Source organism: Ambystoma mexicanum, chromosome 5q, assembly GCF_040938575.1.
Source record: "Ambystoma mexicanum isolate Mex_15411 chromosome 5q, UKY_AmexF1_1, whole genome shotgun sequence".
Taxonomy (NCBI): domain Eukaryota; kingdom Metazoa; phylum Chordata; class Amphibia; order Caudata; family Ambystomatidae; genus Ambystoma; species Ambystoma mexicanum.
Genome location: NC_090933.1, coordinates 521,910,480 through 521,937,585, shown reverse-complemented (window position 1 = coordinate 521,937,585; position 27,106 = coordinate 521,910,480). Strand labels below are relative to the sequence as shown.

At 49.3% G+C, this 27,106-nt stretch overlaps 1 protein-coding gene across 2 annotated transcripts in view; it reads right to left on the bottom strand.

The window, feature by feature from the left end:
* Window positions 1-27,106, bottom strand: part of SPIDR (scaffold protein involved in DNA repair) — a 3,076,965-nt gene that overhangs the window by 501,534 nt on the left and 2,548,325 nt on the right. For both annotated transcript variants that reach the window (XM_069621022.1, XM_069621023.1), the window contains one exon: window positions 23,718-23,879. In XM_069621022.1, coding sequence (XP_069477123.1) covers window positions 23,718-23,879 — 162 coding nt within the window. The remainder of the gene's footprint in view (window positions 1-23,717; window positions 23,880-27,106) is intronic.

Below are 27,106 nucleotides of genomic sequence, written 5' to 3'. Positions count from 1 at the left end.
TGTCATATTTCTCTTCATCCCTCTTGTCCACTGAGGGTGCCCCACAGCGCAGATGTCAATTTTTAATATGCTTATGGCCACATCCATTTCGGAAGCGCGCATATCTGCCAGTTCATGTGACCTTCTTAGTTCCAGAATCTGTGCAAGGGTTAGGCCAGGTACTCCCAGTACCTGGTGTTGCAGTTTTCCTGACAATGACGCTGCCTTGAATTAACTGATTGCGTATTATTCCTTCCTCATTGTCCTGTGCACAGGTGGATGAAAGGTGTCTCAGTCTGCCATAGAAAGTGTCCAATGGCTAATCTCATGAATATATACTATGAATATCTCATAATCTAGATTAGCGAGGGGCATGAAATGCTCTTTTAGCACATTTTTTTCTGTGGCATAGGAGTCATCAATCGGTTGCAATGTCTGGAAGATCTGGTGGACAGCGGGTCCTGCCACATAAATGAGGGTCAACAATTTGGCTTGATCATTAGTCTCCCCAGTGGCCTTGAAGTACATCTCCAGGCGTTCGATCCATAGGTTCCACCGCAGCCCCAAACTGGATGGGGCACCAGAGACATCAAACTCTGGCATTCGGGCAAGAGACCCCTGTTGGCGGGCATTTGTGCACCCCCTGGGGCAGCCACAGCCACATTTCCCTGTCCTCCGTCCATGATGCACACTTCACACCACAAACTGCTCCCACTGGGTGCACAGGCACCCATTTTTTACCAGGGGCCGCAACCCACTGCCACGTGTGGATAAGTGAAAGGAGAAAATCAAACACATTGGGTGCTCTTGGCACACTATCAGCTTGGCAGCCTTTTCGTATTCTTGGGTGGGCCACGCTCATGGCTGTAAACACAACTTGTCAGACTGTACTACCCCACATGACTGCACATCAAACTGCCAGGGCAATGGATTGGGTTTATGGGAGGACGAGAGAAGAAAACAGAAAGTTCTTTTTTTTAAATAAAAAAACTTTTTTTTCTGAAAAGAGTCAATGCATCCATGGATGCTCCAAAAATTAGTAATGGAGGCGCATGTGCACTCCCCAGGGGAGCCTCAACCTCTGTGATGGGAGTTGGAAGCAAACCTTGTCAATGTTGTGCCTGAGTCGGCTCTGCGACCGGTGAGCGTCGCTTGGTATCACACTGCCCACTGCTAGTGTACCAGGGATCACCGCCGCTTAGTCCAACCCTGAGGTCCATTATGACGACCACCTCGTCCCCATTGCTATAAGGCCCCCCAGTGGGCATCGTACGACGGTAGCCCCAGACCCACTAAAGACACAGGAGACTCTGTTAGCTGTCTGGGCTCCGCTTGTGCACTGGCGTGCCGTAGCAGGGACACCCCGTTTATTCATGTGACAGAGTTACGTCAATCCACCGTGTGCCTCGTAAAGCAACCACACCACAATACAGTACAGTGTAAACCGCTTACTGTATGCTTTACTCTATTGCCCACTGGCAGGGCACAACTCATGTTTGGACACAGCTCCCTCAAAATCCAACAATGTGTGCCTTTTAGCTGATTTTGTAGATTATTACAAAGGTTGATCCAAAGCACTGTACAGTGGCCAATGATTGTACTAGGGACGCAATTAAAAAACAAGACATATGGAGCCATGTAAAACTACAGTAGTGTTACCATACACGTTTACTCAAAAGTCATGTTGCCAATGAGAGGGACAGGATAGTCGGAGCTCACCATCAATTTTGCCTTGGGCCAGTCCATCAGTTGAGACTCCCACAGGTATATTTTCGTCTCCCTTTAAAGATCTAGGTTTGCATGGCCCATAATGTATAGGACATCCTGGCATGTATTAAACAAAACACCCACGTTCTGTGGGTTTCTGCGAAAAAAGACGCTGCTGCGGTCCCAGCTTTACAAGACGCATCCCACTAACATAACTGGGTTAAAGGGCAGAGTACATACTGAATTGGAATTCCGGGTCAAGTGCAAAGATATTTCTGCAAGCCATTTTGGTTCGCAATTTAGAAAGCAATTCTTACAGTACATAGAGTTTACGAAGGCAGAAAAGGCATCCCATAATGCGTACACAAACCATTTGCACTTCTCGCTGGACAGACCCCCCCTCCACTCCCCCGCTTCCCCTACAGAGCATAAGCATCTTCAAAATCGGTGTTGAACTGAAGCTACCCTCCCAGGGCTGAACTTCCGCCCCCCCCCCCCCACACTTTAATGCTAACTGCCAGGCCTACAGTTTTTGATGAATTATGGCCATGAAGGGTACTTGGTGCCACAGCGCTGCAATGCAAAGTGTGATCAACGTCCTCACGGTGCCCCCTGCCGTAGCACAGCAGCACCTCAAACAGAAACAAAGCATTTGCATGACAGAACTTCTGCGGAAGTGACCATGCCACGTGCTTTTCTTTAGATGGAGGGAGAGATTGCCAAGTGTACCTTTACTCAGGTTCAGTTCGGAGGATAGTATTTGCTAAGACCTGACTGGACAGCACTCCTCTCTGTAAATGGAGACCCAAAGGTTCTACAGCCCCCAGAAAACACTGTCACCTAAGGCACTGTTGGGATGTCAGGGATGCCAGTCATGAAATGGAAACCGCGTTTAGAATGTAAAGGAGAAAGTTACCAAAAAGACTAAGAAAATCTGAGTGCCCACCGGGAAGGGCACGGTCCACTTCACCACTCCATCTATGTTGCTGCACTGTGTTATACGTCGTGTTTCCTTACTGTCTCTTCGCCTATTGTAAAGTATTGCATTTGGCTTGCCAGCGGAATGGGTTGAGGCTTCATAAAGGTTCAGTACTGTATGGTGGTCCTTTCCATTGCAGGTGGCTCAATGATTCGCTATTAGCATTGGAAGGGTTTGATATTAGATGGGGGTGCAGAGCTGTCTGTTGTGTTCTTCCCACTTGTGGGGGTCCATTACATTAATATGATGTTTCTTTTATTTAGTGTCAATACCTTAGCCATTGCTGTAGGTCATCTTTGATGAGGCATCGGCACTAAACCACGCCACTGAATGGGCGAAAGGTCATTGGACGACCAACCTATCATCTTAGTGAAGGCGTGAACGTGCAAGGAGTGTATCTGGAGGTCAAGGCGACGTTCAGAAGTGCAGCAATATCAGTCATATGAAGTAGGACTTTAGGTGCCCGCAAAAAAGCCTGCCACCTGCAGAGCTTCCTGCACACTCTGCACTTCTGCATTCAGAGGATTAACTAAGAACTGTTCACCCAAAAGCAGTGTTTGGAGCCGTTTGCATAACTGCAACTGAGGCATTACAGTCTATGACAGACTTGGAATATATCCTTGAAGAACAGTCCTAGATGAAAAGCCCATGACATGGACCACGGCATTCCATAACTTGCACCCACGCACCCTTGACCAGCAGCACTGCTAGCAATGTTGGGAGTGATGAATCTTCCACACCTTAATCAAAAATCCCAGTACCCCATCTCCTCCTCGAAACCCTGCCCACCTGACCTGACTGTTGCCACATCAGGACACCTCCCAGGCCAAGCCTCAAGACACCTATCCCATTGACTGCATTAGCCATGCTTTACCTACAACACCTTAACTCAGTCTATGCGACATTTGCAAGCCAGTGACCCATCCCTCTTTACAACCACTTGCCACAGTTGCTCCGCGTGGCAGCAGACTTGCTCTCCTCACCCCATGGTTGCAAGAAAAAAGGGCACTGGTGCCATGAGGCCTGACCGCCCATTGTGAGCAATTACCCAAAGGATAAGTAGGTAATCTATAACATATGTACACGTTGCATTATGTTCAAACACCTGACCACCTTAGAAAAGTATTAAACGGGGGGGCGCTGTATCCTGCCTCTCCGACGCGCCCTGGAGGACAACTGATCGTCTCGGTGCCCAACATCCGAGGTCCGCAAGACACAGGGCCGGGTGAGTGCGGGGGGTGCAGCATGGGGCCTGCGGCACGGGTGTCTGGGGACAGCCACGTACAGGGGCAGAAGCGGGCTTACCCTCCCCAGCGGCCACCGTGTGCATTGGGAGCGAGCAGCAGGCCAGTCGGGTCGCGGGTGGCCCCTCCCTAAAACACTGCCAGACGTCTGCTGGAGCGGAACTGCTACCTCCCACTGCACTGACCAGCCTACTATATCATAGTGTTGGAGGATAAACAGCACCACAATACCTACCGCTGATATCTACGGACACAGGTGGTAACACCCACGGGCAATACCATTGGGTCCTAACCCTAATACAACTCGGCAGGAAATCACCCCATGGGGCAGGGTGGGGGATACCTTGAAAGGCAATGGCTGAGTGCCCTGGCTGGAGGAACACGTTTTAGCCGCGGCACAGTACAACCGAACCTCGGGGTGCGACCGCAGTGACCCCGCGGCGCGGTAATTCCACGCACAACAAAGGCTGGTGTGCCTGCACCAAAGCACAGTCCATACTGCGCATAATATGCCCAGGGTCAAAAGGCACAACAAAAGGGGGCCCATGAACGCATTCACTAGCACCAGCATGGGGGGCCAAACAGCTCAATCATCACGGGCTGCCACTCCAGAGCCGTGGAGCCCTATGGGGGACTCCCCAGATCCCTACATTGTAGCATTGCAGAACGGTTTTGCAGCTGTAAACTCGAGGCTGGATGAGATAGGTACCACCATCACGTCCATAAAGGCAGATCTCCAGCAAGTGTATGCCTGGGTACTAAGGCAGAGAACCGAATAAGCACTGTAGAGGACACAGTAACTACCCACGGTAAGGATATAAAATCCATTAAAGCACCTGAAGGCGGTGTAGACAAAGTGCGAAGATTTAGAATCGAGGTCCCGCCGCAATAACATCCACGTGGTGGGGCTGGCTGAGAAACAGATCAATGTCCCAATGGATGTCTATATGGAAGAGATACTCCGTACAGTGCTCCCGGACGCACAGCTCTCACAACAGTTTCTAGTTAAGAGGGCCCACAGAGTCATGGCAGCACCCCCCGAAGCCCGGAGCACCTTCACGAACAGTCATAGCCCGTTTCCTTAACTACTGTGACAGGGATGCAATCCTCCGACTATCACCTGAAAAAGGCACCCTGATGTACGACTCAACGAGGATACATATCTACCCCGATTTTTCAAATGGAATACAGGCGGCTCGTCGCAACTTCGATCAGGTTAAGAGAGCTCTACAGGCCCGAGATATCCCCTATGTAATGATGTACCCAGCCAAGCTTCGAATACAACACATGGGCAAAACACACTTTTTTGAATCCCCCGAGAAAGCCATGGGATACATCGAACACAATATCCCCCTCCCAATGAAAGGCAAAGACTCGGTGCTGGGCCACTGCAAATAAAAACACAAGTTTAATACAAGAAGGTCCGAACCTACGCAAATTCTGGATATGCGAAGTTACTGGTGCGGCGGCCCTAAAGGCGGTCTGGTTGGCAGTCGACGAAGGGAGTATGACCGCACACAGCCACCCACTGGTTCAAAGGTTGAACAATTCAATGGGTTTTACACAGTCAAGATGGGGAGATGGTGAGGGTGGGGGGTGGGATGGGGGTTGGGCCAGTTGCCCAGTGGGAGTTGAACAAGAAGCACATGTGTGCACTCTGAATACGAACAAATACCTGGCTAAGTTTACGAGACAAGTTCAGAGACATAGACTAAGCATAACAACAAAAAAAACTGTTGAGTAAAGCACAAGAAACATGGTGAAACCTCAGTGGAGAAAGAGGGTGAGACATGTCAGTATCAATACTGATGAGAACACCGGAGATGCAGGGGGTTAGGCTGCTCACGTGGAATGTGCGAGGACTGGCACACCCAATAAAGGCAAGAAAGATACTAGCCTACGCAACCCGACACATGGTGGAAATATTATTCCTGCAAGAGACGCAAGCCATAAAGAAAGTCACAGACACCTTCGCACAAAGCTGGGGTTACACAAAAGCTGCAACGAATTACTCATCAATGGTGAGGGGGGTACTTACAATATGAGGGTACAGTGCAGACCATGGGCTCGGTATGGGAGACGTTTAAGGTATGGCTAAGGGGCCAGCTGATGAGGACGTCATATGGCACCCTTAGGGAAATAAGGAAAAACGTATCCCGAGTGGAACAGGAAGTGAAGGACTTAGAAGCCCAACAACCCATGCCCTCAGAACAAGAGCATCTACAAAAGCTACAAGAGCTACAAGAGCGGATGGAAGAATTCAAAAAGCTTGCAGAACAAGAAGTCCTCCACCCACTTGTCCCAACCCATTAGAGCACGGAAATACGGCAAAGGGAACAATGCGAGTAAGACAATGGCAAACCCAATTAGATCCGAGCAAGGTTCAAGATACATCACCACCATCAATGACAAGGATGGGAACGTGCAGTCTACACCACAAGATATAAACAAAGTCTTCCGGCGATTCTATTCCAATTTATGAACAAGCTAATCCACACAGATCAGACAGGGTTTATTCCTACTAGATCGACTGCACTCAATCTGAGGAGGTTTTTCGCAATTACATCTCAGCTGGACCCGAAAGCCAAAGTTGCCGTAATCACGTTGATGCTGAAAAAGCGTTTGACTCTGTATCGTGGCAAAATATTTTTGCTATACTAGACAAAATGGGATTTGGGCCAGTCTTCAAGAGCTATATCCGCATGCTGTATAAGAAGCCAACAGACAGCGTTAGAACTAACAACACACTGCCCCCTCCATTTGAGTTAGGCAGGGGAACTCGCCAGGGCTGCCAGCCATCTCCCCTCATTTTCGCTCTTACTATAGAGGGTATGGCTGCTAGGGTTAGGCATGAACATACCTGGAGGGGCATTTGAATTAGAGGTGACCCCCAGTTACCGTCCTTATACGCAGGCCACACGATGGTGTACGTTAGAACCCGGAGGTACATTTACCGCCCATAATGCAAGAAATACACACATTCTCCGAGTACTCGGGGTACAAAATTAATCAGGCAAAATCTGAAATAATCCCCCTTACACCAGCCACAGAACAATCCCCGGCCACTGAGACATTTAAATGGTCCCCCACAACAGCACGGTACCTGGGAATAATAATGTCCACTGATAAACAGACCCTGTATACTAATAATTACAAGCCATACCTGAAATTGCTGGAGCACAAACTTGCAGTGTGGGACAGGCTACCGATCTCTATGTACAGCCGATTGGCCCTGCTCAAGATGGCTGTGGACCCAAATTATTATACATGTTCTGTGAGATACCCATTTGGCCGGGCGGGGACTTTTTTCAAAGACTACAGAAATTGTCAGTCAATTTTGTATAGGCCGGAAAATCCGTGAGACTACGATGGTATCGACTGTGAGCGATATGAAACCGGGGGACTGATGGCCCCTGATTTCATGCTATATTTCCACGCAGCACAGGCGCACTTTGCTAAATACCGGGGGGAAGCGGCTGAAAATCATGCTCATGTCCGGGCCGAGAAATTTGCCGTAGACCCGGCAGATATTCGGACAATGTTGTACACAAATAGGTGGGGTAATATAAAAGAAGTAGACCCGGTCAGCTCCACAATCCGTGCCTGGGCGGCGCTGTTCAAAAGTGTGGGATGTACCAATCCATACTGGGCACGCACTCCCCTATGGGACCACCACGACCTGGAACCAACCTTTGATACAGCCATACAACGCAAGTGGGACCCGGAAAAGGAAATGAAAATAGGAGATCCATTCCCGGAGGGCAATTTTGCAACACTAAATATAGTGCACAACAAAGTGGGGAAAGGGCTCGTCACTACACTAGAGTACTACAGAATAAAAGCCACATGCAGAAAGAAGTGGCCATCCTTCCCTGTGGTCCCACCGACCCACGAGTTTCTAACAGCAGTGCTAACCCCGGAGGGATTCACGGGCTCAGTATCGAGTTTATAGAAAGCGGTCCAGGCACATACCCCATCCGGGAATGTAATGAAAAGTAAATGGGAACAGGACCTGCACATTCACATAGAAGACACCCAATGGTCCAGATATTGCCAATACACCAGAGAGATATCCATGAACTCAAACTTCAGACTGATACAGTTTAAAATTCTAAATCACTTACATATAACCCCCAAACAGATCTCCAAATACGGGCACCTACCTTGGGCCTGGTTGTCGTCCTCATGTACAACTTGATGTCCTGTGGAGGTGATCTCTCGAACAGCTCCCGCCACCTGGCCAAACGATTCTTCAAAGCTTGCGGGGTCAACGCGTTGCATGCAGAACAGCCATGGTCGGGGCCAAGGCAGAGCACGTGGGTATCCAAAGTGGGGAAGGAACCCTCGCAGGCTGGACACCTGCTGAAACCCGTCATCGTTGACATGCACCAGGGAGGAGCGTGGCACCAGAGGACAGAGTAATATCTCCGACAATTGCTATGAGAGGAAGAAGAGACGAGAAAGTCTTCCGGGCAAGAGTGCGTGGAATTACAAGGCCTAAGGCCTAACCCAGGAGCGCTGGTGAAAGTGGCCCTTTCCCGTTGCTGCAGAAAAAAAAGAGGACTGAAGAGAGACGGGAGGGTCAGGGGAGCACATGCTCCCAGGGTCGCTCCCCAGCGCACATCCAAATTTAAATCGCAAGAAAATTTCTTCTGGTGAAAAACGTTCAGTTTACCGTCCCTACCGAGGGATGCCCATACAGTATGGAGGAAAGGGGACGGGACGTCAATTAACATTATTTAACATTAAATGTCTACTGTATGCTGGCATATGCATGCTGAAGCTGGGTCTGTAACCTGCGGCTTGGGAGATTTTTCAGATTACAAATTCCACCAGCCCTCCCCAATTGAGTATTCTGGGAATGAATGATGGGAGCTGTAGTAAAATAAACATCATGGGCATACGCATAACTGAAAGAAATCGCTGTGTGACCCATCGGCCCCAAAACCGATATACAGTAAAGAGAAAGGCCACAGACCTACAGTACTATTATGTCCACAATACAGACCGTCTGGGGATAGTTACAGAATAAGTTGTATACGGGCAAATATGTGCTTCTGCTTATAAAGTTAACAGGACTAATATGTCTTGTAAAACAGGGGTCTGCAACCTGCAGCTCTACAGATGTTTTGTACTACGACTCCCACAATTCCTCATCACGGTCTATGCTCGTTAGGTCTGATGGGATTTGTAGTGAAAAACATCTCGCGTGACCAAATGTTGTGTACAACAGGCAGATGCACACGTACAACAGTTTGCAATGCCCATCTATGATGCAACGTTAGGGTTGTAAGCATTACGACTGTACCTCCTACTGTAACATAGTGCACTGTAATTAAAACAGTCTTACATAAACAACAGGGTTCCAAGATGGCCACCAGGGATGGTTAGACATAGAAGAGAGAGCACCGTACACCCGAGGCTCCTAATATAAGAATTAAATGGTTTAAGTGCCATCGCGAGACGTGCAACAAGTGACAAAAAAGAGGAAGCAATCAAGGTGTCTAAGTGGTGGGATCACGGTACAAGAGGAAGGGGGGCAGAAAAGTAACCTTTAATATTCAGAAGCTCTGATACCTCTATAGCTGATTCCCTGTTACCAATAAGAAATCAGTAAGGGGTCTGGATGCTAATATTTTGCAATAGTCCAGTGCCCTGTATTAGCGCTGGTGCACATGATATTGTATCGTGCCCTCCTGTATGAGACAGTGGTGAGCAGGCAGTTCTCTTAATGTGCAGAAATAAGGGTAAGTATGTGCCATCTACCAGAAAGCCCCCAAGCTTTCCGTTGTCCTGGTGGAGATGAGGTGGGATGCTGACCAGCTCTGCCTGGGAACCCTTCTCCTGACTCCAGGAGGCTGCAAAGTGCAACTGCGATCTCTTCATTTTGAGCCTGGTGTAAGGCACTGCCAGGAGACATGCCGCCATGATGCCCAAGAGGTGTTGGTACCACCACGATGAGGTCACTGCTCTGCTGAGAAAAAAATTCTCTCGGAGCTCGTATTCCTTATGTGGCCCAGGAACGTTAGACTCTCCGTGGGCTCCAGTTGTGACTTCTTGAGATTGATGGAAGATCCAAACTCGTGTAGGGAGGCAGTGTGGTGGACAGCCTCCAGAGACCGTGCCCTGACAAGCCAGTCACCCAAGTATGGATAGTCGTGGTGACCCTGGGCCCAGAGCAGGGCTGCCGCCACGTTCATCAGTCTTGTAAAGAACCTGGGGGCCCAAATTGAGGCCAAAGGGCAGAACCTTGTATTAGAAATGGAAGCCCATGATCCTGAACCTCAGAAAGGACTTATGGGGTTGCCAGATCGGGACGTGTAGGTACGCATCCTTCAGATCCAGGGAGCGCATCCAGTCTCCCGTGCAGAGTGTCTCCGCTATAAGCGCTAGGGTAACCATCTGAACTTTTGAAGAAGGGAAAGGTTCAGGGTGCAAAGGTCCAACACAACTCTCAGGCCCACCATGTTCTTCTTTTGTATGGTGAAAATCTGTGAGTAGAAGCCCAGACCCCGCTGGGAGGCTGGTACTTCCTCCAATGCCTGACTCTCTACGAGCGAGCACATTTCTGCCAACAGAGTTGCTGTCCCAAACTGTGGGAGTAGAGAGGAGAAGAAGGGATATTTAGGCAGAAGCCTGTAGACCCTACGGAGAGGATCCAGGGGTCTGCGAACCTCATACGCCAGCGTTGCGAGTGAAGAGCAAGCCTGCCCCCCACCGGAGACTCGTGGATCCCGATGGACGTGTCATGCCTTTTTGCCCTCTGAGGCTGAGGCTTAGGAGGAGGACTGAAAAAAGCCCTTGTGCGCCACCTTGCGTTGCTTGCGCCGGTGCAGTCTAGGGGGACATGTCCGGTTGCCTGGACCCTCTCTCCTGGAAGCCCCGAAAACCTCAGAAAGACCGACCTGTCTGAACGCTGGTGCGTCTGGCTATATACCTTGTGAGTGGCCTTAGTGACGATTGCAGTCTGGGAACTGTTCTTATCAAGTTGTTCCTTGTCCATAGTAGAACGGAAGAGGTCGCCACCCTCGAAAGGAAGGTCCAGTATGCATTCCTGTATGTCCTGGTTGCACTTGGTCGCCCATAGCCAGGTCATCCTTCTTATGTTCAGTCCGCATTTGACTGCCAAAGATGCAAGTAAACATTGAAATAGATTTTATTTCCGTATGCTTCCATGATCTTCTCCTCCTTACCCTGCAGTGCAGAGGCTGAAGTAGCTGAGGACGATTGTGGCTTGGAGTAGATTGAAGCCGCAGCGATCACCGAGGAGCATGGCTGAGGATGCGCAAAAAGAAAAAGGGGGGTCCCCCTCCATCTGCCTAAACTTTGCCTCAAGGTGCCTGTTGGGAGGCTGTGCAAAATGAGGTTTAAATCAACCCATTTTTTTATGCGAGTGCCACCACGTCCTTTTGCACTGGAATCCCCGCTGTAGCTGTGGGGCTTAGAGTGAGGACCTCTGCCAAGACCCCTGCTTCTGGTTGTTCCACCTCAGGCTATGTAAGCCCCAAATATTCGGCCAGGCCCACGAGCCGCTCATGGAAGGCCTTGGCCGAAAATGGTGTGTTAGGGCCCTCCTTCTCGTCCGTGTCCACCAATGTGTCTTATTGGTCAGGTGCAGCTGGAGGGGTGCTGGGAGCCAGGGATTGTGGCGTACTGACAGGTGCTGGCAGTGGCTGCGGTGGAATCGGGGCCGACAAGACTGTAGGAGGCATGGTGGCTGGTGTAGTGGAAACTGGAGTGGGCAGCTGGGGCTGCATCGGAACCGGAGGCGCTGGAACCATGGGCGGTGTGGCCATGGGCGCTAGCGGCAGAACCGGAGGGAGCATGTCCCTGATCACATCCTTGAGAATGATGCCCATCGGCGGAGACCTCATGAGCATCACACATTTTTCAAAAAACCTCTCTTCACAGGCCGGTGGAGTGCTTGGTGGCGCGGGCATGGGTGTGGGCCCCTGAGGGTGATGAGACCTGGGCACACACTGCCTTGCTGCCTGCGGGGTGGAGCTACCCTGCGACGCTGAAGGATATGCTGTGGGCAACGTACACGGTGAAGACCAGTCCTACCTGGAAACTCGTTCCCCTACCTGATCCCCAAAGGGGGAGGGTGTCGGACGAGCCTCCATTTTGTCTGGCTGCATGCCACGTGCCTGTGTCGTGGTGCTTGCTGCGCTGGGCCCATCCTCTTCGATGACTTGTGGCGGTGGAATTTGAGGCCTACCCTGCACCTCAGTACAGAGCCTTGTAGGCGGATTGCCCTCGGCTGAGACGCCAGTAGTGCTCAGACATCTGTCTAGTACTAGGGCGTAGCTCCTCCAGTGGACACTCAGTAATAGAACCTTGCGGTCCCTCAACACAGTCAACAGTAGGATCTTGCGACCCCTCAGCATGGTGGCCGGTAGCTGAAGCAGCCTCGGTACTTGTGCTGGTAGTAGAACTCGATGGTCCCTCCCGCTCTTGCGCTTCCTGGGGAAAGAGCCGCTTTTACTGGGTGCGCATGAAAACAGTGCCCCTACCTTGGGCCTGAACTTGTACTTGGCAAATTCCTTTAAGTCCTCTGGAGGCGACTTTCCGAAGAGCTCACTCCACCGAGCTAACCTGTTCTTCAGAGCGCTGGGTGTCAGTGCGTTGTACGCGGTGCAGCCGGCCCAGCTGTGGTCGGGGCCAAGGCAGCGGAGGCAGAGAGCATGGGGGTCGGACGTAGGAAAGAGCCCCTCGCAGGCTGGACACCTGCTGAAGCCCGCTGACCTCGACATGCACCGGGGAGGAGCGTGGCACCAGAGGAAAGAGGCTTCTGATTAAAGACAATGAGGAAAAGGAACGATGTGGAAAAGAGGACTGGGGAGTGGTGCCTGTGGGCAGAGTCAGGAGAGCGCATGCTCCCAGGGCCGCACCCCAGCGCGCACCTAAGAAGTGGACGTAGGAGTAAGAACAGGAAATGTCAGGGAATTAGAAATCCCTGCAAAGGGGGGGCTTAAAGATCCAACCCTCTGTGGAAATGCCAGGAAATGAAGAAAGATTTCCGACTATGTTTCCAGCAATTTCAGGAGAAAATCTAGGGCACGATTCAGACGCAATCTGACAGTTTGAGGGTAGAAAATAATCTGGCACTTCAGGAAATGAAAAGTGGCATAGCAAGCCTGGAAGAAAAAAAGGTGGGTACAGTGGAAAATGCCCTACAAGACACGAGTGATGGCTCGTCAAAACGTAGAACTTCAAACCGAGGACCTGGAAAATCGTTTGAGGAGAGTGGACATTCGAATACGAAATGTACCAGAGTCTATCGAAGATAAAGATCTTAAAGACACAGTGAAACATACCTTTGGAGATATTCTAGGTGGAGATGAAGAGATGGATGTCAGTGCTAGGACACAGTAGGAGCCCACTACACTTTGCACAACAACATGGCAATAGAATAGCCAAACCATGGGATATATTTCTAAGATCTAAACTTCCACTTTCATGGATATAAAACTAGAGAAGGTTAATAACACATGGCAGCCTGCCATGCCCGTATAAAAGCCTGTGAATATTTGTGAATCCACCCGACTTGTAATATGAAAATGACATCAGTACTGTAAGTGTAAACATTAATTACAGCTGAATTGCGATCTCACACTGCCTGCTGCCTGTCACTGCAGCACATCCTTAAAACTGTACCCAGTGTTTTACATTCCATTCATCTAAAATATATTTCTGTGACATTTTACAGCCAATAATTGATAAGGAACTGTTGATGGTAGGATATTTATTTTGTGCACTGCTGGAGTTTAACACAGGAGAGCAAGAATCTTATCTGCATGTTACAATTTATTTTAAACAAGCCGGTTTTTACTTTTAGGTGCGTTTTTATTAAACTGCCTAAACTATTTTGCCACAGCACATTACAATCTGCTTATATGTGTACTTTTTAAAATCCAGATTGTACATGTATCTTATTTATCAATAACGGGAATATCTTTTACATTGGAGTAAGAGACCAGGCATTACATGGGATAGCAGTGTGGGGCCATGGATTATATGGAATAACACACCCGTACCATACGTAATAAGCATTGGCAAAGTCATAGATTTGGCGTTTACTACTGTTTTTTGTATTTTTAATGTATAGCCACCAGTATGCAAGGAGGAGTGTGCAACGTTTCAAGGTGTGCAAGAGAAGGCGAATAGAGAAAGGGTGCCATTGATGATCAGCAAGAAGAAATATGAGCGCAAGAAAGGGTGCGAGTGAGAGGGTAAAATAAAAAGGAATGGTGCGAGGGGACGGATGAGAGAAAAAGGGCTGCAAATAAGGGTTTAGAGTAATCCTCATTTTTTCCAATCACCTACTTTTCTTTGTACATTTTTCCCTGACTTCTGTCCCACCCACCATTATATGATATACATTTTCTTTCCTAAAGGGAAATCCCCTCTCTGGTGCACAACTTCTAAAGCGTGTAAACGATGAACAAGAATTAAGTCTGTTAGGTACAGCCTCTGTCTGGAAATATTACTTCACATGGATGACCTAGAAGAGAATTTGCAGCCAGGCAAAAATCTAAATGCTGACAAAGTGTATGAGACCCCAACCTCCTGCCCAAGAAGGGCATGCCAAGAAGGAGCCAGGGTTCACTACGCAGGAGGATAGAATGAAAGCAGGAGGAGCCGAAAAAGGAGGGAGAATTTTTGGGAGTGGGTTATGTCAGAAGGCAAATCGCCTTCATAGAGTTAGTATGGGGACGAGGAGGATGGACGTGGTGGTAAAGCCGGAACCTAGGCCTCAGGATGGCTCGGCGGCCATTTTGTCTGCGATTCAGTCCTTATGCTCTGAGATAAGGACGAGATTCCCACGGCCCAGGCCGGAGGACCCGCAACCTGGCCCGTCGGGAAGTCCTCAGAACAAACGACGGAGGACCCAACCCTCTCCTCCGCTCGCCCCCGTAAGGCATACAGTTCCCTCCTCATCCTCCCACGAGTCGGGAGATGACGGTGCGTTGGGCTCGACGACGGGTTCTGAGGGCGAGGACGACGGAACGGGTCTCCCGTCTCCCGTCGCACAGGCCTCGCCGCCCGACGAGATTGGCTCATTCCACGCCATGATCGCCAGGGCGTCCGAATTGTTCCAGCTCTGCCCGGAGGAGCAGAAAAAGGAAGGTTTCCTCTATCAGCACCGGGAGGCCAAGAGGAAGACTGTCATTGCGGTGCCTCTAATCGATGACATCTGGGAGGAGGGCCTGTCGGTTCTCAAAAACCCCTCCACGGCACCAGCCAAACAGGACCGGTACGAGAAGAAGTACCGGGTCCCCGAAACCGCTCCCCTGTGCCTCAGGGCCCAGCCAACGCCAGACTCGGTCATCTCAGCGGCGGCGAAGAAGAAAGCGGCGGGGTCAGGAGCCTCGACGTCGAATTCCCCGCCGGACGGCGAGGGAAAGAAGTTGGACGCCATGGGGCGGCGGGTCATTTCGTCGGTGGCGACGACGTTCAAAGCGGCCAACGCCCTGGCGATCGTGGCCCGTTACGACAGGGAGCTCTGGTTTAAGCTGGCCCCCATATTGGACTTCCTGCCGGACGACAAGAGGTCCGAGGTCCTGGAAATACTGCAAGAGGGCGAGGTGGCGTCGGACCACGCCATAACAGTGGCAACCGATATTGCCGATACCGGGTTCCGCCAGCTGGGCAACGGTGTTTGCCTACGACGACGGGGTTGGCTCCGGGCGACCGACTTCCGTCAGGACGTCCAGACCAGGGTGTTGGACATGCTGTTCGGCGGCAGCAACTTGTTCGGGAAGGCGGTGGACAAATCCCTCCAAGCCATAAAAACGGACACGGAGACGGCCCGCGCCCTAGGAGCCCTTCAGCAACGACGGCCCTTTCGGAGCTCCAGAGACAGACAGGGTGCCTCCAAGGGATCCAGCGGTGGCTTGTCGTCCTACCACCAGGCGGCACGCTCCTCGTCTCAGGAGGCCTACAGGGCCTCGTCTCAGGAGGCCTACAGGGGTCACGGCAAGCAGGGAGCACCTCGCCGCCATCGGCAAGGTGGCCAGGGCGGCAAGGCCACCACCTCCAAGCAAGACTGAACCGGCCGTGGTCTCGGGCCCCCACCGAAGCACCCCGGTGGGAGGCGGGCTGACGAATTTCGTCGGCGTGTGGAAGTCCATCTCCACCGACCGTTGGGTGCTGGATACCCTGGCAAGAGGACACTATCGAATTCCTGAAGAAGTGCCCTCACGTTCCATCTGTGGCCAGGAAGGAAAATCACGTCCCGCAACTGCTGTTGGAAGTACGGGCGATGGTCAGGAAAGGCGCCATCGAGCTTGTCCCGAAGAGGCTTCGGGGCTCCGAGGTGTACTCAAGGTACTTCCTCGTCAGGAAGAAGACGGGTGGCTGGCGCCCCATCCTGGACCTTCGTCGTTTGAACAAATACATCAGATCACAAAAGTTCAGGATGGTCACCCTCCAGCACGTACTGGGACAGCTGGAGGAAGGCGACTTTCTATCGTCTTTGGACCTGGAGGATGCATACTTCCACGTTCCCATCCTCAAAAGTCACCGAAAGTTCCTCAGGTTCGTCGTCCAGAGACGCCACTACCAATTCAGAGCACTGCCGTTCGGATTGAAGTCGGCCCCCAGGGTCTTTACCAAGTGCCTAGCACCAGTGGCGGCGCGGCTGCGCCTGCAGGAGATTCACGGCAGGGAGCTGCGCGCGTGTCACAAGTGGGCACTGCTCCAGGATCAGGTGGATCAACTCTTCCGACGATGGTGCAAACCCCAAATCGACCTGTTCGCAACAGCGACGAACTCGAAGTGCAAGAGGTTCGCCAGCAGGTTTCCCCAGCCGAGAAGCATGGGCGATGCGTTCTTGTTCCCCTGGGACGGCCTATACCTGTATGCGTTCCCTCCATTGCTGCTTCGACTCATCAGCCAGCTCAAGAGGTCCCGGCGCAGGATGATCCTCGTCGCACCGGCGTGGCCGAGGCAGACCTGGTTCCCGGACCTTCTGGACTTGTCAACGTCCCCTCCCATCAAGCTGTCGGCGGACGCGGACCTTCTCTCCAGAGGCTTGGCTCCTGCAGCGCTAGAGTTTGGAGGCTACGATATACCGGCCGATTGCAGAGAGGTTCTTGCAAAGGCCAGGGCGTCTTCGACTCTCAAATTCTACGGTCATAAGTGGAAGAGGTTATCTATCTGGTGCCGAGCACAGAAGATCAGCCGCCTACAGATTACGGCCCCTCAAGTTCTGCCGTACCTGCCATCGCTGGCAAAAGCCGGGCTAGCCCATGCCTCCATTAAGATTCATCTGGCGGCGATCTCCAGATATACCAGAACCACAGGACGGACGTCCCTGTGGTCCCATCGACTGGTAAAAGAGTTTATGAAAGGACTGTTCCGGTCGTTCCCGCCGGTGAAGGCCCCGGCCCCGGCGTGGGAACTTAACGTGGTGCTGACCAGGCTCATGGGGTCCCCATTCGAGCCGATGCACTCCGCACAGATGAAGTTTGTGTCGTGGAAGACTGCATTCCTGGTGGCCATTACCTCCGCACGACGAGTGGGAGAGATCCAGGCCCTATCCTGCAAAGCACCGTACTTGACTTTCCATGCCTCGAGGGTGGTGCTTAGGACGCACCCCTCCTTTATGCCCAAGGTGCCGTCGGACTTCCATCTTAACGAGCCCTTGGTGTTACCTGTTTTCTTCCCGTCTCCTTCGTCGCCGGCCGAGAGGACTTTGCACTCGCTGGATGTGGCTAGAGCGCTGAAGTTCTACGTGGACCGCACAAAGAGTTTCCGGAGGACATCACAGCTGTTCGTGAACTTTGGACCTGTGAATGAAGGGAAGGCTCTCTCGAAGTCTTCTATTTCCAGATGGCTCTCCGGCTGCATCATGCACTGCCACCGGTTGGCTAACCGACCGCTGCCAGGCCGTCCAAGAGCCCATTCAACCAGAGCAATCGCTGCTACTACGGCGTTCTTATCTGGTGTGCCCCTGCTGGACATCTGCAGGGCTGCTACGCGGAGGTCGACGCACACCTTCACGAGATTCTACTGCATCGATCGGGATTCCAGGGAGGAGTCCAGGGTCGGCCAAGCAGTGCTGCGCAACCTGTTCGCTTAAGGTGAGCCTGGTGAGGAGGTAAGAGATGCTTAATGTTGAGTTTTTTGTATTGCTTAATGTTGAGCCTTTTGCCACCCCCCGTGGTTGTGCATGTGTGTACTGCTATTTATTCTTATATTCATGAGCATGTGAATCCATGCCAGACCCCATGCTGGAGAAGGAACAAGTTACTTACCTGTAACTGTTGTTCTCAAGCATGGGTCTGGCATGGATTCACATGCGAACCCTCCCGCCTACCCCTCTGCGGCTCTTCACTTGGTCATACTGCCTCTTCACGTGCTACCAAATCTGAAGATGGCTGCCAGAGGCGGGGCTTAGGTAGAGGGCAGTCATTGGCTGTGGTCAGTATGACGCAGAGATCAGTGATTGGTTACTACTACGAAAGACAGATCAGAAACTAAACTGATACTGATTTTTTCTTTACCGAGGATTCCCAGCCTGACGACGGGAAATATTCATGAGCATGTGAATCCATGCCAGACCCCATGCTGGAGAATGTTAGTTATCAGAGTGCTTAGAAGTGGAAGGAACCCAACACTAAGAGCTACATAAGAACGCAAATTATTATGTCCCAGGTATTAGCGAGTCTATGAAACATTAAGTATAACCAGTGATTTAGTGACGGGCCAGTTGACTGTGACAAATGATGATGCTCAAGGCTGTTGCTTAGGGTGCAGGGGAGTGGTTACATCTGCACCTGTCACGTGTGGTGGTGAGGGCCTTTACGTGTTGACTGTCTCGTGTCAGTTACTTTTGCCGAGGGTGCCTGTTTGATTGCATTATCTGTGGGTGTTAATTACACCGGAACACAAGGGCGAATGTTGTCTCCACTATCAATAGAGAGAAACATGGAGGATCTGAGAGGAAGGTGACGACTCGGTGACATCCGCAGTGACATTGATCTGAGAGGAAGGGAGCAGAGCCAAGCAACACATGCAAACGAATTGGCTTTTGCGGATGGGGGTGGTGGAACTGTAAGGAACTCATGGTGGCAACAGTAAAGACAGACACACATGTGATCACAGTTGAAGGGTGTTTATTAAAGTGTATAAACGAGTGAGAAAAATGCCTAATCCAAACCTAAATCTAAGATGGGAGAAAGCTACGACATCAAATAAATAATAATAAGGCAGTCCTAGCAGCATCTTGTCAAATAAAATGGGCCTATGCTAAAGAAAACCTATTGCCAATCCTTACCGCTAAGATACAAAATTGTGTGGGATAATGTTCACCAGAAAAGAAAGAAGTGTTCACCAAATGATAAGTCAGGATGGTATGACTGGGGTCTCCCTTCCCCGAGTTTTTAGCACGGGTTAAGGCAGGATTCTCGAGCACAGCACACGTCTGGGCTTCTCCAACACAAACTTCCAGTTTGTTTCCAAAATATCAGGCCCTTCTGTGGCCAAGTCTCTCTTAAACAAAGTCTCTTGCCTCAGAAGACCTGATGAGCTATAAACAACAAACAAAAGTTCCTTTCAGTTTTTCTTTACATCGGGTGGTTTACCTTCACCTGTGGATCTCCCTCAAACCTAGCTCCGATCCTTTTGCAACGTTGACCTCCCTCAGTCGAGTTCACTAAGGCCTTTCACTCTCAGTATTATCACCTGTAGTATTCAAGAGTCTCAATATTCTTTCGATCAACTGTTCACTGTGGACAACCCTCAGCTGGGTTCACATTTGTTGATACAATGTTTACGCGGTTTTACGTTTTGCCCTCATTCATGGGCAGCCCTCAGTCGGGTTCACATTTGCCAGTTTTAACACAGTTCATTTAGTTGCAACACCTCGCACGATTTACTTCCTTTAGCTTTTTCCAGCCCCCAGTCAGGCTTTCTAATAAGCCCCCAGTCCGGCTCCTCTTAAGCCCCCATTCAGGCTTTCTCTTAGCATCCCTCCGTCAGGTTCATCTTTGCCTTACTTCTCAATTTCACAGTTCATCCAAAAGCAGTGTCCCTTCCCCTAGCTTTCTCTTGACTATGTGTTAAAGACTTTCGATTGTACAAAGGATTTTACTCAACCATTTTATGACTACTTTGACCTCTTGTGTCAGGTTCTCCTAGGGCCTCCTGGTATCTGTAGTTTCAACAAAAGGGGAAAACAGCCAGAGTCTTTCGAATGAGCGCCCACGTTGTGCAGGACCACTCTGCAGCAGAATATTCCCTGTTCTGGCTTAAAAGTTCAGTAACATGCAAGTTCTTTGTTCACAAATTCTTTCAACTCATTTCATGTTGCCGTTTGCAACCTTCACTCAACACAGTCCGGTTTACTCTTGGTTCTCCCTCTGACTCACCGGCTGTGCTGAACACCTTGCCTCTGGAATCAAGGACGGTACCACAGTGGCAAGCCCATCTCCTCGCCTTCATTATCAGAGTGAGAGGGCCTCGTGCACCATTGACATCTATTACACCACACGTCAGCTGTAGTTTCCTTTCACTGAGGCTTTGCGGGTCTGGGTCGAAAAGGGCATGGGCACTTCCCTCTTTGTCATCCTTTCAGGTCTCGCCACCATTCTCCTCCGTTTGAACTGCCACCCTGGAATAGCTGCCCCCTCGTGTGTTTTGCCTTGCTCAAAGTGTGCTTTCGTGCTCCGCCATTTATCCCTGTGGGGGAGGGAAAGGGCGGCCAGGTGTGCATGGTTATTGTCAATTGCCTGACTCTGCCGGACCCTTGTGTTGGGACATGTCAGGTAAACGGCTCTGGTGGTTAGCCCGTTGTCTTTCACGGCGTGCGAAAGTGTTCGTGTTGGAAATGGGGGGTGGAGCTTCTAAATATCCTATGGGATAAAATGGGGAAAAGGTGTTATATGAGGACCCCCCCATAACTGGATGCAATAGCGATGGCCGTGTCCTGGCCACCTGGATGACAGATCCCCGGGGACTAGTAAAGTGAGAAATATTCAGGTTTCTCACAGCACCGAAAGGCTGAAAAATATGCCCGATGGAGGGACGTGAGAGTTTAAATGGATTATCATGTCCATTGAATGCATAATTTCTGAAAAACTGCTCTAGAAATGAGGAATCAAAGATTGAAGATTTGTGACCCGTCTTGTAGCCTGGGTACTCACTCTCACCTCCGGACATAGCACTCTTTGCACCGCACACTTGAAAGCTCTTTGTTATTGCAGAGCTGTTGCTTTTGAAGACTGGTTTCCAATGCTGATGTCTCCCCCATGCAGCTTCGAACACACATGGCCCACATGCCTGGCACCCCAATAATGACATGCCAATCCAAGCTCCCAAATACAGAGGGAGTGAGGATGTGCGACACCTCGATTTATTAAGTCCTCAGATAATTCTTTATCTCGCCTGGGCTTTCTGGCCCTACCCTACCAGGGTAATTAATGCGCTACTGAGAAAGATAGCCCTGCAAGACACCAGTCAATATCGTAGCCTCTATGACGCCTTATCCTCAACCATAGGTGCCCCAGACAAACAAATAGCCTCATGTTGTATTTTGTACTGCACTAAACAGGTTCGCCATCACTGCGGACCATTGTTTGGTCAGTTGACAAATGATCTGTAAAGATCCATTGGAAAGGTATAAATGAGGGTTGCCCAATATAGTGTATACGTTAAGGAGGAAAAGCTGTCTAATTTCAAGAGACCTTCACAGGGACTCACAAAGGTATCTGCAGAAAGCCACTGACCTCCCACCCCCCCCCCTCAACAAAATGTCTCCGCCAATACTGCCCGTTCAGGAATGAGGCTGTATAATCCCTGGGGTATCAGTACTGCTGGTTCAGTCTCCAGTCCACTGCCCCTCTCTTTGTCAGGCTTCAACAGCGCAGGGACCGTGGTGTGGTACTGCTATAATATCAGCACACCCCTCCCATTTCCAAGATGGCATTCACTTGCTTTTTGATTTGCGTCTTGGCAACAGATATCTTTTTGCCGGGGGCTCGGTATATTAACCGTTGCGTCCCTTCCATCCCCCACCTTGCAACGCTTGCTTTAATGGCCTGGAGTGCGGGGACATTGCAGGAATATCGTTGTATTGCGACTTTATTAAGCACGTAGATCAGTACTCGGGTAGTGCTGCCGCTGCATTGTACCTCCTCTCTCTCAAGTCCTTACCTGCCCCTGCATGTAGTAGCTCACGGTACACATGCAGATCATGAAGTCTGGCCTTAGTTTGCCACTGCTGTTCAGGGTAATTGCCAAATGTTCTTTTTTTCATGTACGCAATAGGTAGAGAATAAGAGAACTCAAAGCATATTTTTTTTTAAAATATACACACACTGCTGTGACACAACAGAATGAAAACGGATAGACATTCATCAAAGATCGGGTTGACTTACTCACTACAGCCTTAGAGCCCTGCTCGAATTTGGTGAAAGAAAATGGCTGCCGTGTGGAAAAAAAAGCACATACTCGAGTGCCAATCATATAGTAGACACATCACTAACAAACTGGACAGCCAATCAGCTACTGCTTACATCTCAAGCACTGGAGCACCCTCACAAATCAGTAAATGGGCATGTTCAGAGACACTTTGGATCAAAACATAACTATAGCAGTAACTTGGTTATTTTTAATGCAAAATTCATTAAAATATGTAACATAAATTAAAGGTTGTAGTAAATATTTTTTAAAGCATCATTCAAGTAAAATACATTTTTGATAACATTAACACATGGCGGCTGCCAATTTGGAAGTAAAGATAGATGACAAATTCACCACGCAGTACCATTTCAGCCAAAGAGTGCAAAAAGAGGTGTGGCTGGGGAGAAAAAAGATGGGAATGGGAAGAAAATCCTATAGATTTCATGTAGCAATGGGCGTTAAATGTAGGGACATATAGTCAAACTACATAAATCCATCCTCATATGTGATCTGCATTGAAAAGAATTACAAACCTACATTCAAAGCCCTATTTCAAGCTCTTATGTTAAAGCTCTTATTTTAATGACAATAGTTTCTGCTTTAAAGGTAGCGCTTACAGCGCCATCTAATAGCCAAAACTAAAAAAGGATATTACAAGTCACCTTATAGTTCCGAGACCTTATAAAGTAATTCAGCCTTGTTAATTTATTTGGTCACAGAACTCTTCTGTGACTTTCAATATCCTTATAACATACAGTAGGGCTTTTCGTGAACACTGAACCAATAACTGTATGGAAGCACATTTGGTTAAATAATATACAGTATTCGTTTACAAAGTAAAACACATTTTATACCCAAACACAGTATATATTTTGTGATTCGACACACACCGGGCAGACAATACAACCTAGAAAACGAAAAACATGCTTGAACAGTAGGGGGAAGAAAGGCCACACAGCTGCACTAATGCAAGTCAATTTCAGTGAGCCTCCAGTGGGCAGTGCTGAAAAGGAGGAGTTTCATATTCTTCTGTTCATATTCATGAGCAGCTGATTTCTGGTCAATGCAGTTGCACAATTTCAATTCTTCTTTGCTTGTCTCCAGTTGCATGCTGGGCAACGTAGTTTAACAGTGTACAACTTATGACATGGGTTGCACTATAATTCAAGGGCATATAAAGAGTGTGACAAATTCTTGACTGCACTCCTTTAAATTGTATCATATTTAAAGGCCAATCCCACATTTTTTAAATATATCTGCGATATGCAGGGATACATTGAGAATGTGCAACTACAATTGTGCAACAAAGGGTAAGTAAGGGTGTCTGTCCAGGAACCATGTAACAAGTTAATGTCCCCAACAAGTGTCAGATGATTTAATTTTACTGTACCATTTCTCACCTTCCTCTCGTGGTTCGCTGTAAAATCTTAACTCCTGTCAGACAGCAGGTCTTGCCTTCCCACTCCTTTTCACGCAGTTCAAGGTCTTCTGGAGATGGGCATGCTGAATGCAGCTGTAGTTCACTGAATATTCCGTAGCCATCTTGAACCAGAAGGCACAACCTGAAAAACAATGCAGGTGGTTTGCAGTTAATTACTGTACACTATTCAATGTCCAGCTTCTAGTTTTCACAAATGTCTGCTATTTCCATCTGTCAAAACGAATACACAGTGATTAGGGAAAATGGGACCATCATTCTTAGGACAACGTTTCGTCGACTAAAAAGAATAAGTAACCCTTATTTCTTGAACAATTGGTTGAAGATGTCCACCAAATGGCCGCTAAACCCAAAGATAAGGAATTTATCTTTCTTAACACAATCAGTAGTCCTTTTTCTTTTTGTTATTAAATGCTGAACATGTTACTTGTACAAAAACGAGTAAGCAAATGTCCTGTCTCAGAGTACTTTCTCACTAAGGTTAACATCGCAAAACCTTAGTGAACCAGCACTAATGTAAACACCATTATGTCTCTACGACAGGGTTAGGCAACCTTTGGCTCTCCAGACCCCTCCAATCAGGCATAGCCAGTTTACTCAATGGTGAGGGGTCATGGGAATGCAAAGTCCAAAACATCTGGAGAGTCACAGGTTGCCTACCCGTGCTTTACAAATTGCAAGCAGTGTCTTTGCAATCTATAGGGCCAATTCCCAAAGAATCACATTTTGGTACAATTATTCCAGGCTTCAGTTACTCCCATGCATGGTCGATAACTTGTACCTGAACAGGTAAACCACGTAGAAAGCTGGTGTTACTATCATTTGAAAGAAAATCCATGCCTGTAAAGTACTTCATCCCAGAGATCACATTTGAGAAAAAAAATGTATGAACTTTTCTCTTGTTACACAATATGTTTCCACCAAATATCTCTTCTTACTCTATACCCTGCACACATTCTCAGGGCTGATACAACTTTCAACCATGTATTTTGGGATCTTTGTGTGGTGAAATGTAGTTGAAGGCAGCAAAAGAGACGTTATAGTGTAACTTAAGTGTGTTCTCAGAGGTTTCTAAGAAAACTCTTGTGAACGTGTATGCCGTGCCTATTTTGACACCCCTTGACACATCCATAACTACACAACATGCCCCTGAGAACACACATTTTTCCTGCTCTTGTAGAAAGTGATGGATGCAGAACTTACATAATCACTCATAATATAAAAATAAAACTAAAGCAATATACAAATAATTAATGGTTTAAATTTCTCGCAAGACCTTTTGTGGTTTTGTATTTACAAACCCATGAATCATTTTCTAAATTTTTCCAAGAGTAATTCACACTTACTCGATGAAAAATGTATGTGAAACGCAGGGCCGCTGCTGGCAACCAGGACTACAGTGGAGAGCTGGAGAATGGCAGCCCGGAGTTGGAGCTGCTATAGTACGTTGGGCCGGCTGTCTGAGATCTGGGGGAACCCGGACTTCACCCCTGGACTGAAGCAGAATGATTTCGCCAGGTGGAAGACAGGGGTGTTGAAATGTACCGCAGACTTTTTCACAGACGGCACCCTGCTCACCTTTGAGGGCTGTAAAGAGAAGTTCCAGGTGCCGGAAAGCGAGCATTTTCGTTTTTGCCCAGCTGCGCCACTGGTTGTCCCATTACTCGGTCAGGACACACGGGGGACGAGACTTAATGGCACTGGAATGAACCTTGACGGCGCCCCCATCCAGGGGGAACATTTCAACCTTGTACAAACTATTAGACAGAGGTGCCCCTAGCGTAAAGGAACCCTATATGGAACGATGGGAGCGGGACCTAGGTAAAAAACTGGATGAGGCAAGCTGGAACTGGATCTGGAGGAGGGCTCACGGGAGCTCCAAGTGCGTCACAAACAAGGAAGAGGCAATCAAGGTCTGCTACAGGTGGTACTTGACACCGGAGGACCTGCACAAGAGTAACCCTGTGATCCCACCGCACTGCTGGAGGGGCTGCTCTGACACTGGCTCTCTATTCCATCTCCTATAGACCTGCTCGAAAGCGACCCAGTTCTGGAGAGAGGCCCTGGAGCAGATCAAACTAATCACTGGTCTTTCAATTCCGTGGGACCCGGGCATAATCTTGGTGGGTGATACTGATGAGGGCCAATTCCCGCTAACGGGGCGGGGCGCCTGGCTACCCTATGCACGCATCTGCTCATGGCTGCAAAAATCTCTATAGCTAGGCTGTGGAAACACCCAGAGGGCCCAGCAATTCCTATGTGGTGGGCCAAGTGTTGGGACATTGCGGCCGCTGAAAATATTACTGCCCTCCGCTTTGGGAACAGAAGCAAGTTTGACAGCATTTGGTCCCCCTTTCTGGATTACGTACAACAATTCCCCGGAGTGGCCAGGCAGCCACCGCCTCTCTCCGCTGGATGGCGAAATACGACTGATCCGATTCACATCCCTGCCAGTGGCGCCTGGGTGGCCCTATGCAAGATCACCTTTAACCGAAGCGTTTCATGGCCCGAGATCCCGCTCCTTATACAGCTTCGATCTGGCGGACTCTGGCCCACCATGGACCCCAGATACAGCTTCTGATGTCCCTGATCGTGACCTGAAGCTGTCCCAGCCCCCCGAAACCCTGAGTGAGACCCCCCTGAAATGTTGTTGTACTTTTGCGAGTTGATGCTTGGTTTTGTTTTGATTGTTGTTTTCTTTAATTGACAGCATTATGACTGGAATATTGTATACAGCATTATGTCATGTCAGTAAAAGTTCAATAAAAAGCCTTTTTGAAAAAGCTATGTGACTTAGATACAATGGGCCTCATTACGAGTCAGCCGGTCCGGAAAGAACAGTGGTGGTAAATCCGCCACCACCGTTCTTTCCGGACCGGCGGTGTCACTCCCGCCAGGTCTGACCTGGCAGGTTTAACACCACCCGCCTGCAGGCGGACACGGAAACACTGGCACCATTACAACATGGTGCCGGTGTTTCCACTTCCCCACTCCCATGGAGTCCTATAGGACTCCATGGGAATGGGGACTTACAGAATTCTGCCTCCGGAATTCCCGGGTCACCGGGGTCGTTATGCCCCGGTAATTCCGGAAATCATGGAGGCGGAATGGTAATATGAGTCCGGCGCTAACCTGCCAGTTTTTCCGGCTCGGTTACCGCCGGACTCGTAATGAGGCCCAATGTCAATAAAGAGAATGCCCTTTGAAGGAAGTGAATTCCTTAATGTTCAAAAACCTAAAAAGAAAGGCATGCACTCTCAACTCCCCTATGCCAAACCTATGGAAGTATGGTGACAGGAATTGGAGGGAGCAGGAAGAGCAGAGTGTGAAGGGGATTAGGGACATAGTCAT